At 48.2% G+C, this 24,525-nt stretch overlaps 3 protein-coding genes across 6 annotated transcripts in view; 2 read left to right on the plus strand and 1 right to left on the minus strand.

The window, feature by feature from the left end:
• The window catches only part of sirt3 (sirtuin 3), an 8,209-nt gene extending 5,383 nt beyond the window's left edge, over positions 1 to 2,826 (minus strand). For both annotated transcript variants that reach the window (XM_061067937.1, XM_061067936.1), the window contains exons 1-4: positions 2,582 to 2,826; positions 2,007 to 2,046; positions 1,425 to 1,598; positions 1 to 62 (exon numbers count right to left, since the gene is read on the minus strand). The exon at positions 1 to 62 is cut by the window's left edge and continues 171 nt beyond it. In XM_061067937.1, coding sequence (XP_060923920.1) covers positions 1 to 62; positions 1,425 to 1,598; positions 2,007 to 2,046; positions 2,582 to 2,660 — 355 coding nt within the window. In that variant the 5' untranslated portion in view covers positions 2,661 to 2,826. The remainder of the gene's footprint in view (positions 63 to 1,424; positions 1,599 to 2,006; positions 2,047 to 2,581) is intronic.
• A 248-nt stretch (positions 2,827 to 3,074) lies between these two features.
• psmd13 (proteasome 26S subunit, non-ATPase 13) lies at positions 3,075 to 7,071 on the plus strand. Its single transcript, XM_061067934.1, has 13 exons — positions 3,075 to 3,280; positions 4,325 to 4,403; positions 4,634 to 4,668; positions 4,761 to 4,816; positions 4,897 to 4,940; positions 5,004 to 5,090; positions 5,296 to 5,467; positions 5,550 to 5,629; positions 5,724 to 5,849; positions 6,027 to 6,089; positions 6,340 to 6,420; positions 6,543 to 6,659; positions 6,843 to 7,071. Exons 1-13 carry the CDS (start codon positions 3,180 to 3,182, stop codon positions 6,936 to 6,938), a joined length of 1,137 nt encoding a protein of 378 aa, XP_060923917.1. The 5' UTR covers positions 3,075 to 3,179; the 3' UTR covers positions 6,939 to 7,071.
• Positions 7,072 to 15,889: 8,818 nt separating this feature from the next.
• jph3a (junctophilin 3a) lies at positions 15,890 to 24,264 on the plus strand. Of its 3 annotated transcripts, XM_061068658.1 has the most exons (7): positions 15,890 to 16,271; positions 20,345 to 21,125; positions 21,504 to 21,628; positions 22,296 to 22,740; positions 22,808 to 22,815; positions 23,148 to 23,536; positions 24,184 to 24,264. In XM_061068658.1, the coding sequence occupies exons 1-7, from the start codon at positions 15,890 to 15,892 to the stop codon at positions 24,262 to 24,264; spliced, it is 2,211 nt and encodes a 736-aa protein (XP_060924641.1). The 3 variants fall into 3 exon arrangements, with proteins under 3 accessions (XP_060924641.1, XP_060924639.1, XP_060924640.1); XM_061068656.1 differs by having other exon boundaries at positions 21,504 to 21,634; positions 22,290 to 23,536; XM_061068657.1 differs by having other exon boundaries at positions 22,296 to 23,536.
• The last annotated feature ends 261 nt before the right edge of the window (positions 24,265 to 24,525 follow it).

Here is a 24,525-nt window from a genome sequence, read left to right on the forward strand (position 1 = left end):
TGGCCTCGGCGTAGGGCAGGTCGTACTGCTGCAGGTTGTCATAGAGACCGCTGCCTGGAGACCTGGGAGGAGAGTCAGCAACACGCCCAGGTTCTCACAGTGGAGTCAGAGATACCACATGTGACCTGATGGATCCTAACTGGCCCCAGTGGACATGACTGTGGACTATAGTGGATCAGGTCCTGATGCTGGATCAGGATCCTGCTGCTGACCAGAGACTATGATGCAGCAGGACTGCTTCATATTGAAGTTATCCTTCAACATGTTTACCCTCATCATTGCTGCTAAAACCTTTCTCCTGATGATGTTCTCCTCTCCTTCTCCTGTCTACATATTCTTACACTCATAGTATATTATATTACCTATTGTATAGTCAAATACTTATATTCATACCTCTACTATATATCATATATTATATCATACTCTCTGTACATTCTTTGTATACATAAGTCTATATACACATATTTATACATGTGTACATGTTATAATTACTATTATTATATCACTATTACTATTATATTTACTGTTGCTGCCATTATTACTATATACTGCTTTTATATTGGTATAATTACTATCATATATAAAAATATATTATGTTATATTATATACTATATATACTGTACTATTTTTATATACTGTCTAACAATAACATTACCATCATATCATCAGTACTATTACCATCATCTTGCCACTGCACCTTATCTACCTATTTATCTTGTGTTTCTGTTTTTTATTCTTTCTACCTCAATATTTTCTTATTTTATTGTATTCTATTGTATTGTATTTTATTGTATTCAAATATACCGGCTGTTATGACAACGTAATTTCCCTTCGGGGATGAATAAAGTAATTAATCTATCTATCTATCTATCTATCTATCTATCTATCTATCTATCTATCTATCTATCTATCTATCTATCTATCTATCTATCTATCTATCTATCTATCTATCTATCTATCTATCTATCTATCTATCTATCTATCTATCTATCTATCTATCTATCTATCTATCTATCTATCTATCTATCTATCTGGTCCTGATGCTGGATCAGGATCTTGCTGCTGACCAGAGACTATGATGCAGCAGGACTGCTTCACATATAGTATTGAAGTTGTCCTTCAACATGTTTCCCCTCATCATTGCTGCTAAAACCTTTCTCCTGATGATGTTCTCCTCTACACATCTGTGTCTCTTGTGTCCGTCCTGGGAGACGGATCCTCACATGTGTCTCTCTGAGGTTTCTACCTGTTAAAAGTGTTTTTAGTAGTTTGTCCTGACTCTTGCTGAGGGTGAAGGACAGAGGATGTCTCACCATGTTAAAGCCCTATGAGACAAACTGTGATTTGTGAATATGGGCTATACATATAAAGTTTGATTGATTGATTGATTGACCGGAGCAGGAAGACACATCAGGACTTTGTACCTGAAATCCGGGATGCCACTCGGTGTGCTGATCCCAGCGCCGGCCATCACCACCACGCGCTGGTGCTGCCGCTCTCTCAGGTGTTTGGCGATGTCCTCCAGGGTCAGCTGCTCTGCCGTGGCTCCGCCCCCGCGGGAGGAAAGTCCTCGAGCTCCATCGCACCAGGAGAGGTTTCTGTGAAGAAGCAGGATGAGAAGGAAGGAAAGAGAGAATGCTTTACACTTTCAAATGACAGAAAACAGGAAAGATGATCACCCACCAACGTTTGCCAGATTCAACATTGACATCTGCAAATGTCTTCTCTCACGAACTATGATTCCCTCATGGAGGCATCAGTGCTGAGACTTGATTCTCAATGTGTCTCTGAGCGCTGGAAGACACATCTCTCCTGTGTGTTTGTAATGAAAGTGACAATAAAGCTCTGATTCAAACTGGACTCACACCACGTTTGACACTTTGATGTCAAAATGAAAGGCTTCAACAATTCAGCATTTATCAATAATATTCCTGGTTCATTTAGCAATATGTGTTTATTTCAAAATAACTCAACACAATCTGTAGCTGTGGAGAGAAGTGAAGCACCTGAGCAGAGCTGCTGGGTCCAGACCCCCCCGAGAGCCACCTGCAACACAACACAACTGTGAGTCTGTGAGTCTGTGTGTGAGTCTCCAGACCCCCCCGAGAGCCACCTGCAACACAACACAACTGTGAGTCTGTGTGTGTGTCTCCAGACCCCCCCGAGAGCCACCTGCAACACAACACAACTGTGAGTGTGTGTGTCTGTCTGTGTGTCTCCAGACCCCCCCGAGAGCCACCTGCAACACAACACAACTGTGAGTCTGTCTGTGTGTGTCTGCCTGTGTGTGTGTGTGTCTCTGTCTGACTCTGTGTGTGTGTCTGACTGTGTGTGTGTGTGTGTGTGTCTCTGTCTGACTGTGAGTCTGTCTCTGTGTGTGTGTCTGTCTGTGTGTGTCTGCCTGTGTGTGTGTGTGTGTGTCTCTGTCTGACTCTGTGAGTCTGTCTCTGTGTGTGTGTCTGTCTGTGTGTGTCTGCCTGTGTGTGTGTGTGTGTCTCTGTCTGACTCTGTGAGTCTGTCTCTGTGTGTCTGTGTGTGTGTGTGTCTGTCTGTGTGTGTCTGTCTGTGTGTGTGTACTCACCCTGTGCAGAGCAGAGTCTCCTACACACACACAGTCTGACCGTTGACATTAATGAGGAGTTGACCAGAGAAGAAGCCATAATACACAACTACAGGAAACTACACAACTACAGGAAACTACACAACTACAGTGACATGACACATGTAGTAGACATAGCCTCAGCTAGCTGTCGCTGGTGTGTCCGGTCGCTCGGCTGTTAGCCACCTAGCTGTGTGAGCTAATAGCTACACTTCACCAGCTGGAAATCTCCTACATTTCCCATCAGCCCCCGCGCAGAAGGTGTATGTCGCGTTCACTTCGACATTTAAATCCCACTGACACGGAAGTGAGAATACAGCACATCGTTCACTTCCGGTCCGGGCTCCTGAAAACAAACTCACAACTTCAATAAAAGTGTGACCACAAAATAAACCGCAGTGACGTAGTGACTGAATCACAGGTGCTCCAGCAGTTTGTTTTTGTCCCTTTCTGGAAGCAGACCCTGAACGCAGCACTTCCCATCATTCATAGCGGCAGCAGCAGCAGAGCAGACCCTCCGGACGTTACCTCGCTTCACACGTTCGAGTCCCGGACACACCCGAGTTCCCCCGGTTCCACCATGAAGGACGTCAGCGGGTTCCTGAAGCAGCAGCAGAGCCGCAGCTCCAGCCCGGAGCTGGCGGCCGTGTGGCACCGCCTGGAGGAGCTGCACAACAAGCGGTGAGCGCCCGCTAGCACCCGGCTAGCACCCGGCTAGCACCCGGCTAGCGCCAGGCTAGCACCAGGCTAGCACCCGGCTAGCATCCGGCTAGCACCAGGCTAACCGACGGTAGCGCTACCATTCATTGTTGATGCTCGCTGAGTCATGAGCTAACAGCTAACCTGAAGCTAACAGCTAAGCTAACAGTTAGCCAGCAGCTCACTCCGAGCTGTGTTATGAACATCGTGTTTTCCTTCCCGTCACGATCCCGGGGTCAGTTGTGTGTTTGATCTCCGCGGTGTGTCCTCACATCAACACAAACACAACACACACAAGTTCATCCTCCATGAAGAGCTGGAAACGAGCCTGAACTGCATGGAGCTCCTGAGTGAGGAACATCTCCACCAGCAGGAGATCCAGAGAGAGTTCAGTGAAAAGGACCTATACGTTCCTGAAGTAGTCGTTAACTCGTATAAGGTTTATTAGTTATATTTATTAGTTATATTTATTAGTTATATTTATTAGTTATATTTATTACAGCACAATCACTGATGTCATGTGATCCAGGTCAAAGAACATCTGTGTGTTCTGCATGAGGCTGTTGTCGTCACTACCAGGCGATTCATTAAGTTATGTGCATATTAATATGCATCATGGAAATCAAGTGAATATGTAAATAGTTGCCATGTTAAAATGAACAGCCAACAACAATAAGATGAATTAATAAGAATTAATAAGAAATAACAAGTAGACTAAAGAGAGTAGAAAAGTCTTAAAGCCTTAAATTCACACTGCTGAAAAGGCCTTAGTGCTTAGGACCAGATGTGATGTCACAGCTGTAGTGATGTCACAGCTGTATTCATGCAGTGTATCCAGATGTGATGTCACAGCTGTAGTGATGCAGTGTATCCAGATGTGATGTCACAGCTCTAGTGATGTCACAGCTGTAGTGATGTCACAGCTGTAGTGATGCAGTGTATCCAGATGTGATGTCACAGCTGTACTCATGCAGTGTATCCAGATGGATCCAGATGTGGAGACTGACCCTGTGCCCTTCCTGACAGACTGTGGCACCAGCTGACTCTGAAGCTGACGGACTTCGTGAAGGACCCGTGCTTCCAGGCCGGAGACGGCCTCGTCCCGGTAACGTCTCCTTCGTCCTTCTGAAGACACAACAGCTCTAAACTTATACCACACATTTGATTTAAATGTTTGTTTCCACAGAGTTGTAACATGTGGTCTCTTGTCTGTAATAATATATAAATGACTCATGAAGTGGTTGATTATTTATGTCACTGCAGCTTTGTATCTCGTGTTGACAAACTGATTTTTATATATTTTCTTTGATCTGAAAGTTTATCTTTTTCTTACAGCTTTATGAAAATTTCATCAGTGACTTCGAACACAGGTGACGTCAAATTTGTGGACCTGCAGAACAATCACTGCTCAGTATCTACTGTTGGTTCTGATGCTAATGAGTTTGACCTTCCTCATGAACAGGATCAACCCTCTGTCCCTTGTGGAGATTATTCTGTACGTCACCAGGCAGATCACAGGTGATGACAACATGAGGCCATTTCTCTGCAGAATTTCTCCCTTGTTTGTTAGTGTTTAAGAAAATGCTTTTTGTTCTCAGATCCTAAAGATGCCATCACCTTTCTCGAGAAGACCACGGAAAAGGTAAGTTGTTGACGGTTTTGAATTATAAATTCTGTGAGCAAAAAGTGAACATGTGTGTTTTAGGTGAAAAGCAACGACGAAGCCACTATTCTCTGCAAGACGTCTATTGGCAAACTGACACTGGAGATCAACGATCTTCCTGCCACAAAGGTAAGAGATCCTCAGATCTCTTCTCTCTCCTCCCAGCTGCTGACACACAACCAGCCTCACACCTCGTCCATCATGTCGTCAAGACACAGGGACAAACGCTGGCTTGTATCTTCTGTCTCTGCTGTAGCTCTTTTAAATAAAGATATAAAAGTTGACGTCCTGATGACACAATGAACACATGATGTATTTCGTCTTTATCCTCCAGAAAACCATTGAAGAGGTTGAGGAAAAGTTGAATAACTTGCCCGGGGTGACGTCCGTCCACGGCCGGTTTTACGACCTCTCCAGCAAGTATTATCGCATCATTGGGAACCACGCGTCCTACTACAAGGACGCCCTGCGCTACCTCGGCTGCGTGGACATTAAAGACCTTCCAGGTGAGCAGAGGCACGATGGGAAACCACTTGGCCTTGAAGTCAAATCAGCAGCTTAACGATTTGAATGTTATTGATTCCACAGAAACGGAGAAGCAGGAGAGGGCGTTCACGCTGGGACTGGCAGGACTCTTGGGAGAAGGAGTTTATAACTTTGGCGAGCTGGTGGGTTTCTCTCTGTAAACACGCGTTTCTCCTCCATGATGTGTAATCGTCTTCCAGCTGAAGATAACAACCAGGTTTGACTCTGTCTCTGCAGCTGATGCATCCTGTGCTGCAGTCTCTGAGGAACACTGACAAGCAGTGGCTCATTGACACTCTGTATGCCTTCAATGGAGGAAACGTGGAGAAATTCCAGGGTTTCAAATCTGCCTGGGGCCAACAGGTAACAAACAGGTTCAGAATCGTTCTTAGATGTCTATTGTATCAAATGCCTTTTCTCTGGTTTATAGTGATCTTTTAAATGAAAACGCTCATCCCTGGTCAATGACACAGTAAGAGAATAAAGAAAGATTTAATTTATATAACTGATGTTTCTGGTGTATTTCTCTCTTGGTCGCAGCCGGACCTCGCAGCACATGAAGCCAAACTGATGCAGAAGATCCAGCTGCTCTGTGTCATGGAGGTGAACACTCACTCACACACACACACACACACACACACACACACACACACACGTACACACGCACACACACACAATGTTTGAGCATATCTCAGATCATCAACTGTCACCCACCAACGAACCAAACCATCAGCTCTTCATAACTTGTGTGACGTTGTCATCGTCTGGTTCTGTATCAGAAGAACACGTCCGTTACTGTGAAGGTTTAAACACAAGGACATGAATCATCACTGACCTGGTCTCCTCCTTGCAGATGACCTTCACTCGTCCTGCAAACCACAGACAGCTGACCTTCACAGAGATCGCTCAGAGCGCCAAGATCCCCGTGAATGAGGTCAGTGGACGACCAGTTTGATTCACACGGTTTCTCCAGTTTGAACTTGAGATGCAAATTTGAGTTGTTGAAGCGCTTCAGGTTGGTCGGCGTGAGGATGTAACGCCTTGTGCGTCCTGCAGGTGGAGCTGCTGGTGATGAAGGCTCTGTCTGTGGGGCTGATTAAAGGGAACATCGATGAGGTGGACCAGAAGGTGCAGATGACCTGGGTGCAGCCCCGAGTCCTGGACCTGCAGCAGGTTTGTGCACCTTGAGTTGTTCTGCTACAGATGAATCCACCCCCCCCCCCCCGCCCCCTAGGGGTCTCAGGTGGCGCTGCAGTCGACCTCGACGCTATTGAATCTCAGTTAAACTGATGAAAGCTGTTGATTGTGGAGCTTCTGGCTGCAGGTGGCGCTCTCAGCTGCTGTTTGTGCTTTCAGGTGAAAGGGATGAAGGAGCGGTTGGACTTCTGGTGCGGAGACGTGAAGAACATGGCCATGCTGGTGGAGCAGCAGGCTCACGACATCCTCACCTGAGCAGCTCCCGTCCGGAAACCTCACTTTTCTGTTTTCTATCGTTTGCCTTTCTTCAGTTTCTGTTCATTACCAACTTGTAAATGACACTTTGGTATTTTACTAATAAACAACTGGTTGTATCCTCTTCACCACATGGACTAGTCATCATGCCACTTTTTAGCTAAATATACATTATTTCTTCAATGTGACACTAGTTTGATTTATTATAGTTTTATTACCTGAATGTTGAGTCTTCACTGCATCACTTGAAAGCATGTTTCTTAATGTTCCTCTGCATTAATCTGATCCCATCATTGCATTTTCACAATTTGCATGTTGCACATTATTTTAAACTTATAAACTATAAGAATATATGAAGAGATTCTATAATAGTCCTGCAGAGAAGTGACTGAGAAACAGTTTGAGACGATCCAGGGAGAAGAATCCAGTTTCTGTGACTTCACATGAAACACAAACACTTTGACAACGTGAATCTGCAGATCGATGATCCTCAGCTCTTCTGTGACGTCACCACCGATGGTCTCGTCCATGTTTCACGAGTTAACACGAGGAAACGGTTTCCACATTTATGAAGTTTTTAAGAAAATGCTGCACAAGCACTTTTATGTCCATGTTAAAGGGACTCTCACCTTTGTTGCATTTGAGAATTACAGCACATTCAAATCATCCCGCCTTCCTCCAATGCCCCACCCCCTCGTTCCCATCCGCGGTGTTTTATTTAAGAAACTCTATTTACACAAGCAGACTTACAACCTACTGCCTCCAATTTAAGAATGAAGTGAGTGCGCTCCTCCGGCCACCAGGAGCCCGCTGACACCACACACACACACACACACACACACACACACACACACACACACACACACACAGACAGGTCTGTCGGCCAATAAGGTCCTTCGGTCCGAAGAATTTTATTGGTTGAAGTTTTCACTAAATATTATGAGAGTGAAATAATTGTTTGTTTTTACTCCTGGTGGGTCTGTCTTGCATTTTAGAGTGTCATTACCTTATTAATACCAATTTAACCTTATCCAAAAAAAGTGTAAAAATGCAACAAAGGTAAGAGTCCCTTTAATGATCTGAAAATAGTAAGAACAATTCCTGCTGTACTTTCCCACAACAACTAAATAGTTTTTAATCAAGTTGCTGCTTGAAATCTCAAAATAAATAAACGATCACAGAGTGAAACAAAAAACCTCAGCAGAGAATCTGGGTCAGCTTGACTCTGAAGGAAAGTATGAATCTGAGTGCGGTGAACTTTCTGAAACATCAGCGTCTCCTGGACTCAGTTCGTCCAAATAAACACAATCACCCATGTTTTAATATTAATAACTTCATTACATTTACTTTGTGAGGATCTAAACTCTTAATGAATCTGAGCAGCGTTGACACAGGAGACATCCGTCATCAAGTGGAAACCATGACGATCTGATTCTAGTTGTCACACCAGGGTTCCTTCTTGTTACCAGTAGGTGGCGCTGTCACTTCACCTGAAGACTGCAAACATCAACGTGAGTGAAACATCTGAATCTGTCATCCAGACAGTTACCTCAATAATTTCCTCTCTGTTCATCTTCACATTACAAATGTAGAGTAAAAGAAATTAAACTGATGATTCCCAGAAAGTAATTTACATAATAGTAGACAAACGTCTCACATGTTTTCAGAGACAAGTTCTGATTAATATTCAAGTAAATCATTTTAAAGACTTTTATGAGAGTAAAATGTTTTCATGCTTTTCATGTTTAAAGTTCAGGATCACGTTCCTCAGGCTGGCCATCGCTGCAGCTCCTCTTTTCAGCCTCTGTCTCGAACACTGTCTCAGTAACCCCCCCCACACACACACACACACCTTCTGATAAGGTCTGCTGTGATTGGTCCACAGCTTTCTGTGGTGTAGGAAACTCAGTGTGACAAGAACGACCTAAAATAACAGAAAGCAGCTTTGATCAACTTTTATTTAACATTTACTTTTTTAATTGTGTCAACATGATTACATGGAGGAGAGTTTATTAGCTGCAGCCGACACCATTTAAAAGACTCATTTAAATATAAAATTTAGTTAGAAATAAATTCCGTTAAAATAAGATGTTTTTAAATTTCTGATTTTACGACGGAGTGGTGAAAATTTACGTAATCTGGATTATTTGGAAATGGGCGTGGCAAAATGGCTCAGCAGCGCCCCCTGGAACGCAGCCCCTAGGTTTCCAGATAACCAATTTTCACCAAAAATCGGAACACAGGTGTATCGTGACTATTCATACAAAAAAGCCTCGAGGAGCATTATGAGAAACACAACAGGAAGCCCGCCATTTTGGATTTAGTGGCCATTTTGGCCATATTCCACATTTTTACTTTGGCGAACTTGTCGTAATACTTTTATCAGATAAACTTAAAATTTAGGTTGGTGTCATCACAACAAGATGGAGATCTAAACGTGCTCGAATTTCAACTTTTCGTCACACCGTGTGACCTTGGCGTGGCATCAAAGTTTGATTAAACGCCATCAAAACACGAGCTTCTGTATCTGTATCTATATTTGGTCCAATAGGGGCCAAACTACAAACATAAGACAAGAGTCCCGGCCTGAAGACATCTACACAGAAATCGTGACTTAAAATCACAGCGCCCCCTGGTGGCAACAGGAAATGTCTTGTGTTTTGCATGTCTTACACTTGGATTTATTCCTCCTCATCCACTGACCTCAACCATGTCAAACTGTATCAAATGTGTCTCAAGACATTGATAATGAAGATATAAGATTACTGGGACTTTTCATCAAGTGCATTATTAATGGCGTGGCATCAAAGTTTATCAACTCGCCATGAAACACAAAAAATCGCTGTAACTTCCATGTTCATGGGTCCATCTCCCTCAAACTAGATGTGTGTATCAACAGCCCCCCCCCGAAGATATTCAGATGATTTTAAGGAATGGGCGTGTCTTTTCATGACAAACAAAAATGTTTCTTGGATACATATGCTAGACCAACAGGTTTTTATGGCCATTTTCTAAAATTTTAGATTTTTTTTTTACTTTAACTTGTCCTTGGGATTTCATCAGATCAACTTCAACTTCTGGGAATGTCATGTCAACAAGATGGAGATATAAACCGCCTGAGTAGATTTGATTTCGTGTGACCGTGGTGTGGCTTCAACTGTTTAAAGGCAGCCTTTAAACAGTTAGTTTAAAGGCAGCCTTTAAACAGTTTGACAACTGCTGAGGAGAGGTAGGACTGTTGCTCTTTTCAATAGTATTAAAACGTGGGAAAAAGAGGAAGTGAACGAGAGAGGGAGGAGCAGAAATCTGTTTCTGTTCAGAGGAAGTGAATCTGTTCTACAGTCTCTGGCAGCAGCTGAAATGGAGCAGCAAGAAAATCACCTGGACAGAGAAAGGTTCTCCTGTTGGATCTGTGTGGATCTACTGAAGGATCCGGTGACTACTGTCTGTGGACACAGCTACTGTAAGAGCTGTATTAACACCCACTGGGACAAAGAGGAGGAGAGAGGAAGCTACAGCTGTCCTCAGTGTGGACAGACCTTCACACCGAGGCCTGTCCTGGAGACAAGCACCATGTTAGCTGATTCACTGGAAGAGCTGAAGAAGACTGGACTCCAAGCTGCTCCTGCTGATCACTGCTATGCTGGACCTGAAGATGTGGCCTGTGATGTCTGCACTGGGAGAAAACGGAAATCTTACCTCCAGCCTTATCTTCAGTCAGCTGCATTGAAGAAGCACAAGCTGGTGGAGCCCTCGGAGAAGCTCCAGGAGAACATCTGCTCTCGTCACGACGAGGTGAGGAAGATGTTCTGCCGCACTGATCAGCAGTGTATCTGTTATCTCTGCTCTGTGGAGGAACATAAAGACCATGACACAGTGTCAGCTGCAGCAGAAAGGACTGAGAGGCTGAGAGAGCTCGGGCTGAGGAGACAAACCATCCAGCAGAGAGTCCAGGACACAGAGAAAGACGTGAAGCTGCTTCAACAGGAGGAGGAGGCCGTCAATGGCTCTGCTGATAAAGCAGTGGAGGACAGTGAGGAGATCTTCACTGAGCTGATCCGTCTGCTGGAGAAAAGAAGCTCTGATGTGGAGCAGCAGATCAGATCCCAGCAGGAAACTGAAGTGAGTCCAGTCAGAGAGCTTCAGGAGAGACTGGAGCAGGAGATCACTGAGCTGAAGAGGAAAGACCAGGAACTGAAGCAGCTCTCAGACACAGAGGATCACAACCAGCTTCTACACAACGACCCCTCACTGTCACCACTCAGTGAATCTACACACTCATCCAGCATCAGGATCCGTCCTCTGAGGAACTTTGAGGACGTGACAGCAGCTGTGTCACAGGTCAGAGGTCGACTACAGGACATTCTGAGTGAGACAGAGACAAAGATTTTACAGATTGTGTCTCAAGTGGATGTTTTACTGCGACAACCAGAGCCAGAGACCAGAGCTGACTTCTTAAAATATTCACAGGAAATCACACTGGATCCAAACACAGCACAAAGAGATCTGTTATTATCTGAGGGAAACAGAAGAGTAACATGGATGACTGAAGAAAAGTATTATTCTAATCACCCAGACAGATTCACTGGTTGTTCTCAGGTCCTGAGTAGAGAGAGTCTGACTGGACGTTGTTACTGGGAGGTGGAGATGAAGGTGGGGTTTCTGTTTGGAGAAGTTGGTGTAGCAGTCGCATACAAGAATATCAGGAGAGCAGGATGCTCACGTGAATGTTTATTTGGATTCAATGATAAATCTTGGTCATTAGGTTTTGATAACAGTTATTGTTACTTTTATTACAACAGGATCAGGACTCCAGTGTTTGGTCCTGTGTCCTACAGAGTAGGAGTGTACCTGGATCACAGTGCAGGTGTTCTGTCCTTCTACAGCGTCTCTGACACCATGACTCTCCTCCACAGAGTCCAGACCACATTCACTCGGCCTCTCTATGCTGGAGTTAGGGTTTATTATAGATCCACAGCTGAGTTCTGTAAACTCAAATAGACTCGAGTCATTAAAAGCAGTGATTTAGATTCTGTGTGTAAATCTTTAACTTCTTTTGTCTCCATGTTTGTTGATCAAAGTTTGTTGTTGTGACGTTTCTGCTCCGCACAGAGATCAGCTGTCAATCAACACCGACCTTCCTTTATCACACGTATTTAGTAACTTCGGTTTTCGAGGTTCAACTTCCCTCAAACTACATGTGTGTAGCAACCCCCCCACCCCCCCCCCCCCCTGCAGAAATTCAGGTAGTTTTAAGGAATGGGCGTGGCAAAATAACTGACTAGTGCCCCCTAAAGGGCCGCCCCGGCACTACGATTGGCCGACATCTACAAAAATTAAGAGGGACATGTGTCTTTTGTGTCTTTGTCGTTGGGCTTTCATCAGATCAACTTCAACTTCTGGGAATGTCATCTCAACAAGATGGAAATATAAACCTCCTCGGTGTATTTGATTTCATCACACGGTGTAACATGGCGTGGCATCAAAGTTTGACGACACGCCATGAAAACACAAGCTTCTGTATCTCTGGCATATTTGGTCCAATCGGATCCAAACTAGACATGTAAGACAAGAGTCCCGGTCTGAAGACATCTACACAGACTACATGACTGGAAATCACAGCGCCACCTGCTGGCTACAGGAAGTGACATGTTTTATACTTTGATGAACTGCTCCTGGCTGCTTTACAATATACAGCTCAAAACAGCTCAGTCAACTCATTGGATCAAACTGTGTAAACATTGTCTCCTTTGGCGAAGGACACAATGTTGTCATAACTCCACTCTGCATTGTCCTATCACCACTTAAGTGCTGTCTCATGATCACAAACCACAGCTCTATGTGTCATTATTTCCTCAGTGTCATAGCGCCACCTATTGAGTACTTTGTAAATCCACTCTGCATTATCCAACCGGCTCCGAACTACTGTTTATTGTTGTTATTGTTATTGTTTGAAGCTAATTCTGTGTCTGTGGACGTTTTGTGTTTCTTTGCAGTATTTAAAATCGTTTTTACTCTCTTTAAGTCTCTGTCTTCATTGTGTTGCCAAATTTGTCTCTTCTATCATCTTTGTGTTCTGGCTATTTTCAGTGAGGTTGAAACAAGTGTGTGGACGAAGCAACATGAGGAAACACAAATGTTCCACGTGCACAAGTGGATATGATTAAAATGAACATTAGCACAGATAGAATAACCCCACCAACAGAAACTCCTTTGTGTGAGTCTCTGGTTGTGTTTTCATGGTCAGAGAAGTGTTGCACTTGGAGTCGCTCCCTCTCTTTAAGTGTAATCGTCTTCACTAAGTATCTGATTCGTCTCCACTAAGTGGAACAGTGAGCAGAGACTTAAGAACAAGCAGGTGAAAGTCATGTTGCTAAAACCCAACAGTTCCTTTAGATGTTGACTTGTATCCTCACACGTTAACATGAAGACTTTAAACAGCTTCTACTTTCACATTGTGCTTCAGAGTCGAGTCTTTTAAAAACCTCACAGCGATCTTTTCTGGCTCATTTGCGTCGTTTTCAGATTGTTGTCGTGACTGAAAAGAGCTTTGTGTTTGTTGTCATGCTCCAGTGAACACACGGGTCACGCTCCGCGCTGCTGCCAGGAACAGAAACATTCTACATCCTGTTTGGAGACGTTGCTCCGAGATGAATGAATGTGTGTCGTCGTCTCAGAATCAAATTCAATCACATGTTATTTGTCTCATAGAAGTTAACAAGGAGCAACTTCCTGTTCTTAACTCAACACGAGGAAGAACATCACAAACAAGTTATTACAGGTTTAGTTACGTCAACTGTTTGTTTAGTTTTTCACAAACTCAAAACCCCACGTTCATCCAAACTGTTTGTTTGTGTAACATTTTCTTCTTTTTAATGAACCGTACCTAATAAAGTGACACTGTGGCCGTTTGTGTTTGAGTGATGATGGTGCTGACGAGGACTTTGTGCTTCATCAGCACGTGTGTGTGCGACGCACGGCTGACTCACAAACATCTGTCTGGTGAATCCGCGAGATGCAATATGCATGTGAACAGTAGGGGCAGTGTTGTCACCACAGGAAAACGTGCTCCAGGTTCATCGTGTTTTCTTTACGCTGTAAACGTTCTATACTATCGGAGTTCTGGTGCGCCCTCTAGTGGAACACTGCAGTAACTGGCAGCACAGTGTTACTCTCTCATTGCTTTAAGTTCTTCATTCACTTTGATCATAAGAACATCTTGTGTGTTTTGTATCATCACATATAAAAGCTGCTTCTGTGTGTGTGTGTGTGTGTGTCTATGTGTCTGTGTGTTGGTTGTCATTGAACCTTCAGATTAACTGGAATGTTTGTGTTTCTCACTCTTTCACCACAGAAACAATGATTCCATGTTTCCACTTCTTCCTTCAAACCAAATCTCTAAACGCTGCCGATTTGTCTCGTGTTGTCGTCGGCGTTCGATCCAACAGACGTCGAGTTCCCTGACCGATGGATTTCCAGGAGCAGGGAGCTGCTGTTATTGATCAGAAGGATATGAAGCGTCTGTGTTGGTGATGAAGCTCCCTCACTGATAATTACTCGTAGGTTCGTGGTCGTTGTGCTGCTGGAAAAGGTCGTTGTGGGTCCGTGCTCGTGGCTCACTCCACTGGTTGTGTTCACGTGAACCAACAGAACAAGAGCCCGAGTGAAGCTGAGGCTCGAGTGGCAGCGGATCGATGACGAGACAAACCTCCAGATCTCAGGAGGACGACTGCCGACGGCCGCTTTTCATTCTGGGAGGAGAGAGAGAAATGAGGCTGGATAATTAGGAAGAGGAGGATGAATCCCCGAAGGGACGGAGGGCAGGGAGATCTGTGCAGCTATCAGCTCCATCCCTCCGTCTCTATCTCTTTAAGAGCTCAGAGAAGGAGTGTGCGCTCAGAGAGAGTGTGTGTGTGGGGGAGGGGTATTGGCTGGGATGGAACAGTCCTGTAATGAGCAGATTTCAGAGCGAGAGAGAGAGAGGCAGTGATAGAAAGGGAAAGAGAGAGAGCGGCAGTGATAGAAAGGGAAAGAGAGAGAGAGGCCGAGAAGCAGATGACTTGGTGGATTTAGGAAACAACAACAATCCAGATTCAGACGAGCGTTGAAACGAAGGAGGACAAAGGGAAGAGGAGAGCAATCGTTTTTCTTCTGCTTGTGTTTTTTCCTCCTCATCTTCAGGTCGCAGCGGAGAGAGGAGAGATCTTCACTGTGTGTTGTGTCTGCTGAGGTGTGTGTTTGTGTGTCTGTGTGTGTCTGTGTGTGTCTCTGAGCGTTAGCCCCATCGCTTGTTTCCAGGCTACAGAGAAATCTCCTCCTCTCCTCCTCTCCTCCTCTCCTCCTCTCCTCCTCTCCTCCTCTCCTCCATCACTGGATGTGGTGGGAGAGCAGCTTCCCTCCGAGCTGCTGGTGCGGCAGGATGTGCGGATGCTGTGATGTCTGACTGAGCCGCTCGCCGCTCGCCGCTCGCCGCTCGCTGGGCCTGTGGGACTGCTGGGTAGGCCTAGGCCGCACTCGTCTGGAGCGCTGCTGCACGGCCGAGGCGACGGCCGGCGAGCTCCCCGGCTGCGAGGCTGCGGAGCAGGAAGGTGGAGGAGGAAGTGGAGGAGGAAGTGGAGGAGGAAGTGGAGCCTGCTCGGCCATGGCGAGCAGCGTGCACGCCAGCTGCGTTGCTCAGTCCGGAGCCGAGGCTTAGATCCGCTCTCCGTAACGTGAAGCTGGCTGTGATGTGTTGTGCTGTTTTTAAATCCAGGAGCTGTTCCATCCTGAGCTGAGAGGAGAAGGAGGCGCTGCACCTCCTGGTCCCGGAGTCACACGAGGCCTCCTCCCTCCTCCTCCCTCCTCCTCCCTCCTCCTCCCTCCTCCTCCCTCCTCCTCCCTCCCAGGGAACCGGGCCCTCGTCTCTTTCTGTTTCTTGACGTTCTAAGGATTTGCCTAAACCTGTTTCATGCATGTCCACTGGAGGCAGGTTTGACTTTGATGATGGGGGGTCGTACTGCGGGGGGTGGGAGCAGGGCAAGGCCCACGGCCGGGGGGTCTGCACCGGCCCCCAGGGTCAGGGCGAGTACGCAGGCGCCTGGAGCCACGGCTTCGAGGTCCTGGGCGTGTACACGTGGCCCAGCGGGAACAGCTACCAGGGCACCTGGGCGCAGGGCAAGCGCCACGGCGTCGGCGTGGAGAGCAAGGGCCGCTGGGAGTACCGGGGCGAGTGGACGCAGGGGTTCAAGGGTCGATACGGGCAGCTGGAGAGCACGGCCAGCGGCGCCCGGTACGAGGGCACGTGGAGCAACGGCCTGCAGGACGGATACGGCACCGAGACCTACTCTGACGGAGGTGAGACCCCCCCCCCCACACACTCTGTTTACTTCAATAGAACAACGTTACTGACACGAGCTCCAGGCTCTGGGGCCCCAGGGGCACAGGGGCCCCAGGGGCCACCAGGGGGCACCAGGGGGTACCAGGGGCACCAGGGGGTACCAGGGGCCCCAGGGGCACCAGGGGGCCCAGGGGCACCAGGGGCACCAGGGGGCACAGGGGCACCAGGGGCACCAGGGGGCACCAGGGGCACCAGGGGGCACCAGGGGCACCAGGGGCCACCAGGGGCACCAGGGGGCACAGGTTCACTGACATGTGCTGGGGTCAGAAGGTCGTGTGGTCGAGACCCTGACGTCCAGCACGGGACTGATTTCTTTGCTGAGACTGAAGAGAGGCGGGACGTGTGTCCTGATTGGACAGCATCAGACCATGTGACGCTCGTAGCCGTCGGCAGTGATCAGCTGCTGAGTCAGAACTTTTAAATCCGGAGATTAAAGTGCAAAGAAAATAGATCCAGATCTTGACACAGATTTTTATCTTTAGAAAACGGGAATTACAAATCATAAACTCACGAATCTTAAAAACAGAACATGATTGGCTGTGGGACACAACGTGGGCGGGGCTTCCCTCAGGTGAGGGTGTGAACGTCCAATGATCTGAAGTCAGGAAGAAAAACTCTAAACTAAAAAAATGTGAAGTGCAACAAAGACTGTGAAGCAAAATCTGGAGTTAGCTAATGATGTGAAGAGTTCATGTGAAAGCTAACGCTAACGTTGACGCTGATGCTAACGCTAACGCTAACGTTGACACTGATGCTAAGGCTAACACTAACGTTGACGCTGATGCTAAGGCTAACGCTAACGTTGACACTGATGCTAAGGCTAACACTAACGTTGACGCTGATGCTAAGGCTAACACTAACGTTGACGCTGATGCTAAGGCTAACGCTAACGTTGACGCTGATGCTAAGGCTAACGTTGACGCTGATGCTAACGCTAACGTTGACGCTGATGCTAAGGCTAACCTTCGCTAACTTCTGCTGCTCGTTAGAAATCTATCATCAATAAAGTTCATTAAACAGACGCAGAAAACTCATCATCATGGGTTAGCGGGGGGGGGGGTTCACCTTCACGCTGACCCACTGACCCGCCTCCATCATTACATCATTGTGTGTGTGTGAGTGTGTGTGAGTGTGTATGTGTGTGTGTGTGTGTGTGAGTGTGTGTGTGTGTGTGAGTGTGTATGTGTATATGAACTGTGTTGATTGTCATCATCTCCTGTTTAGAGACACTGGTTTACCCCCCCCCCCCACACACACACACACACACACAAACCACCAGCAGCGTCATCTCCCATCCCCGCTGTGGGTCTCCATGGTAACGGGAGGCAGCAGGTCAGCTGTCACTGGAGACCTCTCTGCTCTCTGATTGGCTCCCTGCTCCGAGGGGTTGGATCGAGGCCGTTTGATGACAGACACAAACGATTCAATAAGTGATGCACGCTCACGGTGTGTGTGTCCGTGTGTGTGTGTGTGTCCGTGTGTGTGTGTCCGTGTGTGTGTCCGTGTGTGTGTGTGTGTGTGTGTGATGTTCACCTTTACACTTCTCAGGCTGCAGTCAAAGACGTTAATGAGGGAAACATAAAAACACTGCGTCACGCGCCGCGCTGCTTCCGCTCACGTGACAGATGACTTCAGCACGAGCACACACACACACACACATGCACACACACAACACACACACACACACACACACACACATGCACACACACAACCAACACACACACACACACACATGCACACACACAACACACACACGCACAGACTGTGCACAGCTCCTGGATCAGCTGGAGAAGGGGGGGGCTGTTTCAGCACCATGGACAGCTCCAGGAGTCACCACGTGCTGTAGTTTCATTTTGTTTTATTTTTACTTCAAGTAAAAAATATAAATATTCCTTCAGTTACTGGTTCCACAGGCTCCTCAGAAACAGGGAGATAAGTTAAAGTGACAAAAAGAGAAAATATTGAGCATTAAATGTTGCTTTCATAGGATCAGATGATGTAAATGTCAGTGATGCAGCAAACAGCACAAACCTCGACCAATGGGAACTCCCCCACTGGCTGGAGGAGGCTCCTCCCACATCCTCATGTGCATCAGAAGTGTCCTGATACCATCAGAGCCCAGTGAGTTCCTGAACCTCCAGCCGAGCAGAACCAGAAGAAACACCACCAGGAGATCCTGTGAGCAGCTGAGGGAGGTTCATGAGTTTGGTCTGATCCTGGAGAAACACTTTAATACTTTCCACCTGAAGCAGCAGCTTGGTGAGAGAGAGAACCAGAGGAAGTTTCCTCCTTCTCTCCCTGAGCGTCTGTTCTCTGTGACTCTGCTGAGTGCCCCCCCCCCGGTGAGTGGGTTCCCCCCCCCTGGTGAGTGGGCCCCCCCCCCCGGTGAGTGGGTTCCATCTCCTGAGAGAAGAACTGACTGAGAGTCACAACCTGTCTCCAGCAGCTGCAGCTGAAGAGTGAAGCTGAACTGAGATCAGTTAGAAACACTCTGAAGTTATTAACAACCAGAGTTTATCTCCAAGATTCAGCAGGAATCTGTGAAACCTGAAGGATTCTGAGCAGTTTGGTGGATTTGTTCCAGCTGCAGCTCTTCAGCTTCAGGAAGCAGAGTTAATGACCACATGTGGCTGCAGAGGGCGCTGTTGCTCAGTAACTCACACACGGTGTTGCTTGAAATCAGGGGTGTCCAAACTTTTTGTCCCGAGGGCCACATACAGAAGAAAATACCAAGGACTGGGCCACTCACGCCGCCACGCCCCCCTACCCTGACAGTCGCGTCGCTCAGGGCGGGGGGGCGTGGCGGCGTGGCGTTCTGAGGGACAGCTAGCAAGACAGCAAAGCAATTCACCGCCAGACCACTAGGTGGAGTAACGTTTTTTGTCGAAGACAACCTTAGAGACACCTTCTTTGTCGACTGTTTATTACTTTTTCTGGAGGACAAGTTTGTCCCTGATCTTCCTGCAGAGCTTCTTCACTCGTCGACCTGCAAACCGACGTCAGCCGAGATAAAACATGACATGTGATCTCCTTCCAGGAACTGCAGGTCGTCTGCGTGTCCTTGTATTTAGTCGGTGACGGGTTATACAAGTGGTCATACTTTCAGATCTCTTCTGCCAAGTGCTCTTCTATTTGGTCCATATCCGTTCTTCTAAATCTTCCTTGGTTTCTGCCGGTATTATGGGGCATGAAACCGGAAATATGACTCTGGAAAGGATGTAGTTAGCGGACCAATCACAGCCTTGCGGGCTGCGTGAGGCTTGCGTAGCTTTGTCGTATAGTTACAAAAACTTGCGTGTCTCTGAAAACGCAGACGCATGCAGCGGCCTCTCCCCTGTCGAAGAAGCCACGCCCCATAAAGCAAAACAAAGTGATTTAAGTAAGTGCCATTTGAGCGCTTCTACATTTTGAGTTTCAAAAAAAAAAAAAAAAAAAAAAGCTTTTTTTAAATTTTTTTATACATTATATTTTTAGACATTGATGCAGGCCAATTAAAAGTGGATGGTGGGCCGCAGTTGGCCCGCGGGCCGTAGTTTGGACACCCCTGCTTGAAATGATTGTGTGGACTGCTGCTGTGGTCGAGCTGGAGTTTGTGACGTGATGTTAAATCCTCCGACTGAACATGTCAGCTTCTTTCAGCTCATCGTCTGGGTTTGTGAAGTTGGACTCGAGCTAAAAGATTCCAGCTGTAGAAGACGCCATCTTGTGCTCTTGGTTCCTTTAATACATGCTCTCGACCAATCAGGAGTCAGTGTCATCTGTCAATCATCACGTCTCGTCCTGTTTCATGAAATAACTGAATAAACCAAACCGATCAGAAACTTGAACAAACATCAGAGAGAAGAACGAGATGAAACATCTTCACAAACATTTATTTAACATCTACTTCGATCTTTTGGTTTGGTCCATGTCCCGTCTGCTCACCTGGAGGAGCTGGGGGATCGTTTGTACTTCAACCGGAAGCTGTTGAGATATCTCAGTGCGAAGCCGAGTTGTGGAACCTGACCTCCTCTCATGTGCTTGTCCTCAGGAACCTACCAGGGCCAGTGGCTGGGCGGGATGCGTCACGGCTATGGCGTGCGGCAGAGCGTCCCGTACGGCATGGCGGCCATCATCCTCTTCCCTCTGCGAACATCAATAAACTCCCTCCGCTCCGAGCACAGCCACGGCCCCCCCGCCGCGCCGGAGGACGGCACCACCCCCGCGCCCGTGGATGGGGGGGTGGCCGGGCTGGCCGGGAGCCCGGTGGGCCGAGGCGGGTTTGCTCTGACGGCGCCGAGTGAAGCCGAACGCCAGAGGAAAAGAAAAGGGCGTTTCCGTCAGTCCATCCTGAGCGGCCTGAAGCTGCGGCGCTCCGAGTCCAAGAGCTCGCTGGCGAGTCAGCTGAGCAAGCAGAGCTCCTTCTGCAGCGAGGCCGGCATGAGCACCGTCAGCTCCGCCCACTCCGACCTCCACTCCAACGCCAGCGAGGGCGAGCACGGCCCCCCGGTGGACGCCACTGTCACCGAGATGTATGCAGGGGAGTGGCGCAGCGACCAGAGGGCGGGCTGGGGCGTGAGCCGGCGGTCGGACGGCCTCCACTACGCAGGCGAGTGGGTGGGGAACAAGCGGCACGGCTACGGCTGCACCACCTTCCCCGACAGCACCAAGGAGGAGGGCAAGTACAAGCAGAACCTGCTGGTCAGCGGGAAACGCAAGAACCTGATTCCACTGAGGGCCAGCAAGATCCGGGAGAAGGTGGACCGGGCGGTGGAGGCCGCGGAGAAGGCCTCAGAGCTCGCCAAGCAGAAGGCAGAGATCGCCATGTCCAGGTCAGAGCTCCGCCTCCACAGAAACCACCTGATCATTCTCTCCACCTTCAGATTCAATCATGATTATTATTATCAACCATTACTTTAAACTCACAAACAAATTAGATTAAAAAATTTAAATCGAATCAAAGTTGACCAATAAACAAAACTGACGTTGGTCATCAGCGCGAGGTTCGGGTCACATGGTCGAAGTTGATTCTCTTATTGATTTTATATATTGATTATCGTTAATGCATCGATGTGTAAGAAGCATTTTACTGAATCGAGTTCACAGGAACTGGAATGTTCCTGAATCACAAACCACTGTAGATCCCTGTCGGGGCTTTGATGTTAGAGAAGCTTCAGGGTCACAGTGAGTGTTTGTCCTTTGATCTTCAGGATGAGCCACGCCCGAGGGAAGGCGGAGGCGGCGGAAGGAGTCGCACGCAAAGCCACCGACGAGTGTCGCCTGGCGAGGGTCACTGCCAAGGAGCTAAGCCCCTCCTTCCACATCTACGGGAACGGTGAGCACACACACACACACACACACACACACTCACTCACTCACTCACTCACTCACTCACTCACTCACTCACTCACACACACACACACACACACACACACACACACACACACACACACACACACACACACACACACACACACACACACACTCACTCACTCACTCACACACACACACACACACACACACACACACACTCACACACACACACACACACACACACACACACACACACACACACTCACACACACACACACACTCACACACACACACACTCTCACACACACACACACACACACACACACTCACTCACACACACACACACACACTCACACTCACACACACACACTCACACTCACACACACACACACACACTCACACACACACACTCACTCACACACACACACACACACACACACACACACACACACACACACACACACACACACACACACACACACACACTCACACACACACACACACTCACACACACACACACTCTCACACACACACACACACACACACACACTCACTCACACACACACACACACACTCACACTCACACACACACACTCACACTCACACACACACACACACACTCACACACACACACACACACTCACACACACACACTCACTCACACTCACACTCTCCTTCTGTCTTCTTAGGGCTTGAATGTCAAAGGTCGTCTCACCAGGACGCTAAGGTCAACGACCACGAGGTCATGTCCACGGGAACCGACAGCCCGGAGCTGTGCACGCCGGACGACACGCCCCCTGTGATGACACCTGACCTCAGCCCCGTGCTGAGCGTGCCCACCTCGCCCCCCCACAGCCCCCCCAAGCACGCCCACCGCCCCAGAAACGCTTGCTTCATGCGTCAGAGCGCCGTGGACGATCAGGGGGGGGCGGAGATCCAGGTGCTGGTGGAGGGGCGGGGCGTGGACCTGCCGAGGGGAGGGGCTAACCACTGGACCGATGACATGTACCCGGAGCGGGGGGGCAGCAGCCGCTCCACCACGCCCTCCCTCCTGGAGGAGCAGGAGGCGCAGATCAACGGCCACGAGCCGCTGTCCAACCACAGACCGCGGGAGAAGTCCTCGTCCAATCACAAGTCGCGGGAACACGGCTCCTCCCACAGAGCGTGGGAGCACTCCCTGTCCAACCAGAAACCCTCCAAGCACGCCTCGTCCAATCACAAGTCCAGGGAGTACTCCTCCTCCAATCACAGAACATGGGACCATTCCTCCACCAATCACACGCCCTGTGACCACGCCTCCTCCAACCACAAGCCGCAGGTGCACATCTCGTCCAATCACAGAGCCGGGGAACACAACGCGTCCAATCACAAGGCTTCTGAGCATGCTTCCTCCAATCACAATGCAAAGGACCACGTGTCCTCTCCTTATAACCCTCGAGAGCACGTCTACTCCAACCACCCCCCCAAGCAGCACCACCCCCCCGACCCCCACCCCCAGCAGCACCACCCCCCCGACCACCCGCTGGGCGAGCACGCCGGAGTCGACCAGCGGCCGGACGGCCTCAGCGTGGGCTGGACCGCCGAGAGCACGCTGAGCTGGAGCCCCGCCCACTCGCGCCTCACCACGCAGGAGGAGGAGCGGATGAGCGACTACACGGTGGACATGAGGCTTCAGGGTCCGGACCCCCACCCGCCTCGGGGGCGGGGCCACCAGGCTCCGCCCCCCCAGAACAACCGGCTGCGGGCCCGAGGCCTGCGGCCGGTCAGAGAAGGATCCGTGGACTCGGTGCAGATGCTGGACAACCTGAATGTGGGGGCGGAGCTGGAGGAGTGGCCTCTGCACCGTGACCTCACCCTGTCCCCGCCCCTCAAGTCTCCGCCCATCACTCTGGAGCAGGAAGTGGATCATCTCACGCTCAAATCAAACTCAGTGAGTACACTCACCTCAAAGAGCATAGATATATATATAAAGACTAGATGTCTGCACATGGCGGCCATCTTGCATCGGGCAGCTCGCTCACCCATAACATTGTGTTGGTGGTAAATAACCATAACTTGCTCAACGGTCTGGTTTGTTATAAACGTCAGAGATGTAGCTATGATACTTTTTTTTTTATTATGAATAATTATGTTATTTTCTAAAAAATTGAATAATTTATGCAGTGTCATAACTAACATAACAAACCAGACCGTTGAGCAAGTTATGGTTATTTACCAACACAATGTTATGGGTGAGCGAGCTGCCCCCTAGCAAGATGGCCGCCATGTGCGGACGTTTTACTCCTTCGAACGAGACATCTAGTCTTTATAAACATCTATGTCAAAGAGTCTGATCCCAGGTTCAATAGAAACACTGACACACAGATGATGGGGGGGGGATTAGCATTAGCATTAGCATTAGCTCCTGAATCCATTATCGTTTGTATGTAACTTACTAAAGGATCTAATGAAGCTGCAGCAGAAACTATTACAATCAGCATTTGATCACTTATTGATTGTTGTGTTCATGGTGAATTGTGTGTTTCTGGTTTGTGTTGTGTAGTAACTGCTCTCTCTCTCTCTCTCTCTCTCTCTTAGGGCTCCAGCTCTATTCTGGTGGTTATGGTCATTTTACTCAATATTGGAGTAGCCATTCTTTTCATTCACTTCTTTATTTAAGCTTATACAGGTTTGATCTTCTAAGACTTATTGATAACTACGGTATATTATATTGTGACTCACTGGGACGGACTTGTTGCTGATTGGACGAGAGCCGGCGTGACGGACACATCAGAGCTTTTCTCCTGCTGCTCCCGGACTCTTCTCCTCCGTCAGCACCGGTTCTCTGAGATCTCTCCCTTTGCCACTGATGGTTTGGAGCTTGTGACCATGAGAAGGTTTCTCGGTGGCAGGTGAGCGTGGAGCACCAGGACCACGTGG

Source organism: Limanda limanda, chromosome 3 (genome assembly GCF_963576545.1).
Source record: "Limanda limanda chromosome 3, fLimLim1.1, whole genome shotgun sequence".
Lineage (NCBI taxonomy): Eukaryota > Metazoa > Chordata > Actinopteri > Pleuronectiformes > Pleuronectidae > Limanda > Limanda limanda.

Coding starts and splice junctions, on each gene's coding strand:
- psmd13 (XM_061067934.1), top strand. CDS start 3,180: ATGAAGGACGTCAGCGGGTTCCTGAAGCAGCAGCAGAGCCGCAGCTCC. Junction 4,669..4,760: donor ATCAGTGACTTCGAACACAG/GTGACGTCAAAT, acceptor CCTCATGAACAG/GATCAACCCTCTGTCCCTTG. Junction 5,630..5,723: donor TTTATAACTTTGGCGAGCTG/GTGGGTTTCTCT, acceptor CTGTCTCTGCAG/CTGATGCATCCTGTGCTGCA.
- jph3a (XM_061068656.1), top strand. CDS start 15,890: ATGTCCACTGGAGGCAGGTTTGACTTTGATGATGGGGGGTCGTACTGC. Junction 16,272..20,344: donor CGAGACCTACTCTGACGGAG/GTGAGACCCCCC, acceptor GCTTGTCCTCAG/GAACCTACCAGGGCCAGTGG. Junction 21,635..22,289: donor CATCTACGGGAACGGTGAGC/ACACACACACAC, acceptor CTCCTTCTGTCT/TCTTAGGGCTTGAATGTCAA.